Raw genomic sequence first — 8,562 nt, forward strand, 5'->3', positions numbered from 1 at the left:
TGACAGCAGGCTTTCAGTCCTGCCTTCCAGCGGGAGCGTTCAGACACAGGTAGAGACACTTTGTTGGAAGCATACTGAGGCCTTTATCTCATTATCTCGATCGATTCTCTGTTCAGAAAAATATTCCACTATATATATATATATATATAGAATTCATATACCAGCTGGAGCTGAAACCTTCATGACACTATCAGTTATTTAGTTATTAATCCCCAAGCCCATGTGGGAGAAGATGCAAGGGTTAAAAGGTTTGGTTTAAATTTGTCATTTTCACAACAGATGTGTGGGAAAAGCACAGATGTAAATAACACTTTACTGACCACCAGTCAGTGAGATCTACAACATAACCCAGTGTATTTTTCCTTTTCATTAATTAATAAAATTATATCTAAAGCAACACATTACTGTTAATGTATATTAGATTGTACTCTGCATCGAATAATGGAATTATACTTGACTTCTTTGTTTTAATATCAGCATTATTTATTGAACATCGGCCGCCCTGCTCTTTAAATATTGCCATTGGCCTCGAACATTGAAAAACCCATCTTGGTCTGCCACTAAAGAATGTTATTAATTACACATTATAGTAGCGTTAAAGCTATTACACAGCTCAAAAAAGAAAAGAAACAGAGACCAGAACACATTAAATATACAACTGTCACTTGATTTATTGTCTGTTACAAGACATCTTCCCTGAGAAGGACAGCAGTCACTGTACTGTTTTGGATGGGAAAAAACATCTTCCAGAGCACAAAGGCCATGACTCTGGAATCAATGATGTTACCACAATATTTTTTTGAACATTAAATAAACATAATTCCCAGGCCATATTTCAGCACGTGAGCCTTATTCACGGATTGTATCTCTTCACTTATCCAGCACCTGACGTTCGTTCTCACTGGAACCTCTTGAGAAAGTCCTGGTAGGTTTGTCTGTGAGCAGACGCGGCAGGAACAAAATGGCCACCAGGATGCATCAGGACCTGAGGGTCTTGGAAGGAGGGCAGGAGCTCCCGGCTCATGTTGTCAGGGATGACTCTGTCCTCCAGTCCAAACACATGCAGAGAGGGGATCTGTAGGGGAGCGCTGTAGAATTTTTCATGTTCTTTACACGCGCTGCGGAAACCAGCAACAAGGATGGCAAAGCGGAAGCTGAACTCTGGCTCCAGTTTTTGCTCCTGAAGCCAGCACAGCATGGCCACAAAAGCTGCTCCCTGACTAAAGCCCAGAATCCCGTCAAACGGACCTTGAACCTTCACTGCTTCTCTCACAACTGTCACGCTCTCGCTGAGCCCCAGGCTTTCCTCACACTGCTGGTGAGCGCTGAAACTCCGAGCTTGGACGTCAGAAAACCACCAACCCTTGGGCTCCTCGTCACCTCCAGGTCCAGGACCTGAACCATTCTCCTTCTCTAGAGCTTCTGAACGGACAGAAAAAGAAAGTGGTAATTCTACTGTGCTAAATTCAAAAGGGAGGACTCTGAAAATTAATATTTACATTAGGACATAAATACAAATATTTACTGTATATATTACAATCTGGATTTTTTTAATAGTGCATGAAAGCAGGTCAATTTTTTTCCCATAATTATTTGTAGTTTTAATATTCAGTATTCTTAATATTTCGTAGAATGTAAATCTGTGCAAGTGCAGTTTCCTGTTTTCAACCTAATGACTTTTCAGACCACAGACAATTTAAGGTAAGGAAATTGATATTCAGTTAATAAATTATCTTGCTGTTCCCATAATCTTTTAAGGTTAAAAAAGTTTAGCTGCTATGGAAACAAAATTATATCAAACTATAATATGTTACATTAGTATCTTTAAGTTGACAGGTTGAGCCCAAATAGTAATTTTCACCTTTTGTGCCTCCCATGTTATAATGCAGCCTACTCATGTAAGGACACATTACAGTAATTGTGGTAGTCATAATTTTATATATATCTGCATCATTATTTTTCATGTCATGTACTTAATGTATGACAGGTGATCAAGTTGAAGAATATAATACTGTTGTGTCATATAAGTTTAATTAAAAGACACTAAAGAATTAGAAAAATATCATATTTGAGTTTTCTTTTACCAACTTTACTAAATTTGTTTTTATCCATTCAAGTAGTCAATTAGCTAGCCTATTTACTTTCTTTACTTCATCTAGTTTTATTGTGCATGTGTAACAACATCCATATTCCTTATTGAGAAGTAATTGTAGAATAAAGCCAAAGCCATCTACAAAGTGAAAGCAAGCTTCTTATTTCCGCCTCATACTTTCAATAACATGAAACTTGTTGATCTCCCCTTCGGTGTGTTGTGTTCGGAGGCAGGCGTGGACGGTGACCCACCTTCACTGCTGGCTTGCTGCACACTGAGCGGTGCACTGAGGTAAACAAGCTCCACTTGTTTCTTCAACAGTTTCCGCAGAGCTCCCGTCTTGTCACGGAACGAGTTGCCGTTTTGACGGTAACCATGAATGCACAGGACCCGGAGAGGTGCCATGCAGAAGTTAGCCTAGCAAAATTAGCCAGAGAAGTTAACGTTAGTTTCACTTACAGATCGGAGGATATTAAAGTTAATATGTAAGAATAACAGGTCGTTGTCAAATAGAACACCACTTTAATGGGTCAGATTAAATACACAGCCGGATATCTGGACGACGAGAAAGAGTTACTTTGCTATTAATATAACGAAAATTCAGCAAATGTAGGAGACAGACGAATTTTACTCTTGAGGTCAGCCGGAATGAATGAAAACTACTTCCGTTCCGTTTATTCTTTTCAAAGTAAAATCCTTGAAGACTGTAATATTTCTCTTTATGTACCAATGTAACAATAAAGAATACATTTAAAGGAGAATATACAGTAAATCAAAATAAACACTTGCAGAACGCATTTTTAACGTTTTATTTTTGGACGTTTTGATACTTCATTTGAAGACATCAGAAAGCTTTTTGCAACATGCATTTCCTAGAAATAATGAGCTAAACGTACAGAAAGCCCAGAGCTAGACAGAACTCACCTGCATTTATCAGCACTCATAGTAATACCCAGTTTAATGGTTCCCTGTTGATTAATAGAGCCAAAACTTAGTTGGCTCTAGTGATCTTTAACATATGTTTCTACGAAATGGGAAAATAATGAGCAAACAACAACAAATTCCCTTCCATTTATAGCAGATTAATGTCAATGTCTGATGCTGTACTAATGGTTACAATAAATAAATCTGATTCACTTGTACCCTTCCTGAGCTTCCCCCAAAACATGGCACTCCTGTAAAGAGGAAAAAAATTTTAATGCAACAGTTTATTAAAATATCAGATATCACTTATTTTCAGATCGTTCTTTGATTCCATGATTCAAAGTTTTTTTTCAAGGCTGTGCTAAGATACTAGGGTACAATGAATAATAAGACTTGGAATAAGGGTAAAATCAGAATTAGGAAAAATAAATAAAAAATCAAAGATAGAACTATATAAATATATGTATTACAGAAATGCACGTGTAGGCTGTGGATAATAAGAGGTCAGAGCACAGAGTTCAACATCCTGATGGCCTGAGGAAAGAAGGTTTTTCTTAGCCTAAAACTATCGATATACTAAGCTTAAGCACATCTAGTCGTCCAGTTAAATCACACTTTAAGTACAGGAAAAGTACATCATCAGTCATTTTCCATTCCACCGAGTTTTGACAGTCCTTCACATCAAACTTCTTCACTGCCTCCCTGCTCTTCTTTCCTTAAGCAGTAGCTCCGATTATCAGCCTACTAAACATATGGCTCATACTGATGACACTGCAGCCATTCACACCAGTTACATTACATGCTGCAATCTTGGACATTTACATCCCATTTCATAACACACAGGGTTAGACTTAGATTAAGTCAGATTAATTAAGTAGATTAATGCTGCATTAAGTTGAATTATTAGTTATTCAGCACTGGATTCTTCTCTAAAATGTCTACTAAATTAAATGATTGATTGATTGATTAACTGACAGTTAATCCATTACTTTTTTGTTAATTTAAATTAATTGTGTGGCTATTGCATGATATAACTTTACACATTCTGTAGAGAAGTACAAGTTGGTGGACGTTTTGATACTTTATTTGAAGACATCAGAAAGCTTTTTGCAACATGCATTTCCTAGAAAAAATGAGCTAAACGTACAGAAAGCCCAGAGCTAGACAGAACTCACCTGCATTTATCAGCACTCATAGTAATACCCAGTTTAATGGTTCCCTGTTGATTAATAGAGCCAAAACTTAGTTGGCTCTAGTGATCTTTAACATATGTTTCCGCGAAATGGGAAAATAATGAGCAAACAACAACAAATTCCCTTCCATTTATAGCAGATTAATTTCACTGTCTGATGCTGTACTAATGGTTACAGTGTGAGCTTGCATTTCTGGGCCACAACAATGGAATCATTGCTAGCTGGTGGGAGGCTGACTCCTAAAGACACTGATGAGAATGTCTCTTGCTGTGACACCTCAGACAAGCCAGGTGATCATGAAATCATTGAGTACCCAAATCTTTCATCTCTGTGCACAACACACATACACACACACACACACACACACACACACACACACACACACACACACACACAAAACCAACAAAGAACTTTATTTTCACCACAGATAAAAGTTAAATGCTAATTCTAGGCCACAGGAACTCACTTATCAGACTCTCTTTCAACTTCAGTGGAAGCACAGTTCTCCCAAAAGACTCCGTCAAAAATATAGACATTATCTTTGATCGAGATTCTCTTTTGACGAACATATGAAGGCAATATCCCAAACACCATATTCTCACTTCAGAGTGATGTGCAGGAGTTGGCATTTAACCAGTCCTCCTAAGGGTTTGGGGATGGCCCAAAGGAGTGACAGCCATAAAAGCCTAGTGCTCAAAAAAGGGAAAATTAAGGATGGGGACAAAAGGTAAAAAGTTTAACCAGGTTTGAGTTCTATGAACACATTATTGCACTGGCCATCCTCTTCTATAATCCCTGTGCATCCAATATGCACACGTAGTGTGTTTAGTATTAGCATGTCATTTTTCTGTTCTCATCTTGAACATATTTAATTTTCACTGATTAAAAAAAATACTTCATGTGGCTTACCTACTTAGATTTTTACTGAGATGTCTTATGAGCATTTATGTGTTATATATGAGCTCTGGGTCAGGGTTTACCCAGATGAGACTTTGTAATTCAGCAAGGAGGACACTGACTGTTTCACAGGTGTGGCCTCAAGGCAAGGTTTCTACTACTTCTGTCTCCCCTCAAGGTCTCTGTCAATTCTGTGATGATGTTACTCTAGTTTTTAGATTGGTCTCATACAGGCTCTGTCAACTGGATTTAGTTCAGGTCTTTTGTTGCTGAGAAAGCGCACGTGTTGCCTTGCCATGACGCACATGCTAATTAGGGAGACTGAAAGAAAAAAAAACACCCATGGGACAAGGCTGCTGTTGATGCTCTCCAGCACTGGTGAGGAGCCATGTGTCGATCCTAAGGGAGGCAGAGAGAGAGAGAGAGAGAGAGAGAGAGAGACAGAGACAGAGACAGAGAAAGACACCTTTGCTGGTGTAGGCAAACTGATCCCGTTTCATTTTTCCTTCCAGAACTTCCTTCTAGAATTGGCTACTGCAGCTTATTATCCCTTGCACTCCCAGCTCCACACTTAGACATTTCCTGTTATCCAATGCTCCAATAAATAGTATCCTGAGCATTCATGTGGATCATAAAACATATCATAATTTGCAGCTTCAAATCATAATATATATATAAAAATAACTAACATATCAAAATGAGCATCTAATCATGAACCACCCATGATGTTAATTATCTTATTGTAGCATGATATAATAAACAACCATTAATGGTAACATAATGAACATATTATCATAACGTGCATAGTCTATAAATATAACATGAGGCCATAATGTATGTCAAGATACTGAAACCAGAAGACAACTTGTAAAAGTATAGTATAGTAGGTAGGTAGTATATGGCTGTAGGATGAAAGTTTTACTGCAGTCCACAAGGGGGCAGTGGTGCACCATAAGCTCAAGATTTATTGTTGTAAAAGAGCAGGCAGCAAAATACTACTAGCAAGCTGAACATACCTGAGTTTACGAGAAAGCAAATCCACAGCAAGTAATTGCACAGAATAATGATCAAGAGTGGAGTCATGCATAATATTGTAATTATGAAATTCAGAAAACACTGCGATTCAAAATGAAACCATTCAAATTAAAAACAGCAAATCCAACCTACAGATTGAGATTTACAAGATCTATTATAAAACAATCTTATAGTTATTCTCACTATAAAGCCAGCTGCTGACTGTGATGGCACAGCAGGATCTGCACAGATTATGAGGACACACAGGTTAAGCTTCACAGCCAGAGCCAAGAACCAAAATAGTGGGAGCGGTCATGTTTAGAGAGGTCAGAATGGCCTGCAGGTTGCATCCTCAGGTGCAAGATCTGTGCTGCAGTCCTCTGCAGCGACATTATTAGAGACCCTGTCATTCTGCCATACAATCTGTGAAGTCTGTGTGCACTTAAAGGAGGACAGAGAAGAGTATGACGAATGTCTTGTCTGCTCTGGATCCTCGCTGGGGTTGGCAATGTAGGCCATACACAATGTGAGTGCCCTCGAAGAAAAGCAGATAGACAAGGGGAAAATGCATCTTTATTCTTATTGAGAGTGTGTCTCTTGAAGTGTTACGTTTTATTCAGGGAGACACCACTATGATTCTTATCAAGAAGATCGTAGTGCAAAAACAGTTTGATAAAAGGCTGTTTTGTTGTTATATTTTTGACAGCTGACAGATGTTATCACGGGGTGGGACACTGATGACAGGTGAGGCAGCAGAAGTTGGAGACTTGTAACCACAAATGTCAGTGTTACACAATGTGTGAAAGCATTATTTTAATTTGTGCGTCCATTGTACAGCAATCTTTCCATCCCTCCTGAAAAGTTTCATTTGTTATTATGTGTTTCTGAGGCAGAATCCTGTTTGCGGAAACCTTATTTCCCTTCCTTTGTCAAAATCAAACACATTTTGATCCATGTACTTTGACCACACGTTCCCATTCATGAATTCACCTTTTGTTGAATTGCTGGTGTCTGGGATATCCGGCATGACACATGTGAGCAACAAAACGACACTGGGCTTTCCAGCTGGGCTCATCGGCATGAGACTATAGTTTTGGCAAAATGCAAGTAAACAGTTATTGTAGTGCTCCACTTAGGCTAATCGGTGCAATTTTCAAAGGAAATTGCAAGTCAAAAATGCAGAGAGGACGCATCATTTCCTTAGGTTTCATTAAATCTGCCCAGGTCAATGCGAGATAATGGATGGACTAGAGCTGATCTGTAGTGCCTTCCAGTAAAATCTCTGGAATATTTGATGTTGCTCTCAGCTCCATTGAGTCACAGTACGGTCTGTTACAGAGCCTCTTATCCTTTCCAGTAGATGATGTGTTCAGTGCTCTGAATGAGCAAGCTCACACCTTGCTGATACAAGATGATACTTGAGTTTACCCACTGACTATTTCGTCTTAGCAGCCTTGAAATCTAAGAGCTACTAGTGTTTATTTTAAGCATTGAGTATGATTCTGATTGACTCATACAGGAGGGACTTCTTGTGAGCTCAGATGGTAATATCTCGGAACAAATTGGACTATATGACTCAACTAGTAGGAATCACAGGCACATATTTCACTCAGTAAGAGCGAAAGAGCTGGTCAAGTTAAAGGATAGGTTTTGCTGAAGCCTATTACTACTACTATACTGTACACTAAAGATTTTGAGGTACAGCTACTCCTCTATTTCACTGGAAAATATTGTACTTTTTGCTTCATTATACATTTGATAGCTATAGTTCCAACCTTCAGAATAAACATGTTTCTATAAATTAGCTTAGCCTATTAAAAATTTGCTTAGCTTCTAAAAGATGATGCATTGTTATATATTAAGCTTACCAACAGTGCATACATAATAATAAATAAACAGTAAAATACTGCTCCGTATTAAGAATCCCAAAATAATGTAATATAATACTTAAAGGGGCAATTTTCTGCATAATAAGTATTTTTGTGATACTTTTAGTATGTTTTACTAATAATACTTATGTGCATTTGAACGTGCTGGACTCCAGGCACTGTGAAGAAGTAGAGATGGACGAGAAACAAAGGGGAAAAGGTCTGAAGATTATAAATATAGACAAAAGTTATATGACCAGGCAAGAGCGAAGACGTTTCAATCCAAAATTTGGAATCTGGGGGGCAGAGATTCTGAGGGAGCACTGAAGGTAGGGGTGTATTTGTTTGTCAGTTGATTAAAAAAATTAAGAATCCTGTAGAATCACTTACTCTTGTCAGGATTGGGGATGTGGATGAAAGGTTGAGGACCCAAATGCAGGACACAGGAGATGAGCAGGAACAGTTCCAGATATTTATTAACAACAAAAAGCATACACACTTACTGAGATTGGCAGAGTTCAAACAAGTCCAACAAAACTGGAACAGCAAGACAAACCGTGAAACTAAAATGGAA

The 8,562-nt window shown here is 38.3% G+C and overlaps 1 protein-coding gene across 2 annotated transcripts; it reads right to left on the minus strand.

The window, feature by feature from the left end:
* Nucleotides 1-646: 646 nt before the first annotated feature.
* On the minus strand, nt 647-2,739 carry ovca2 (OVCA2 serine hydrolase domain containing). 2 transcript variants are annotated; one of them, XM_046040274.1, is made up of 3 exons: nt 2,724-2,739; nt 2,344-2,509; nt 647-1,422 (listed from the first exon to the last, which is right to left on the minus strand). In XM_046040274.1, exons 2-3 carry the CDS (start codon nt 2,495-2,497, stop codon nt 899-901), a joined length of 678 nt encoding a protein of 225 aa, XP_045896230.1. In that variant the 5' UTR covers nt 2,498-2,509; nt 2,724-2,739; the 3' UTR covers nt 647-898. The 2 variants fall into 2 exon arrangements, with proteins under 2 accessions (XP_045896230.1, XP_045896229.1); XM_046040273.1 differs by having other exon boundaries at nt 2,670-2,724.
* Between the last annotated feature and the right edge of the window lie 5,823 nt (nt 2,740-8,562).

This window comes from Micropterus dolomieu, linkage group LG23 (genome assembly GCF_021292245.1).
Source record: "Micropterus dolomieu isolate WLL.071019.BEF.003 ecotype Adirondacks linkage group LG23, ASM2129224v1, whole genome shotgun sequence".
Lineage (NCBI taxonomy): Eukaryota > Metazoa > Chordata > Actinopteri > Centrarchiformes > Centrarchidae > Micropterus > Micropterus dolomieu.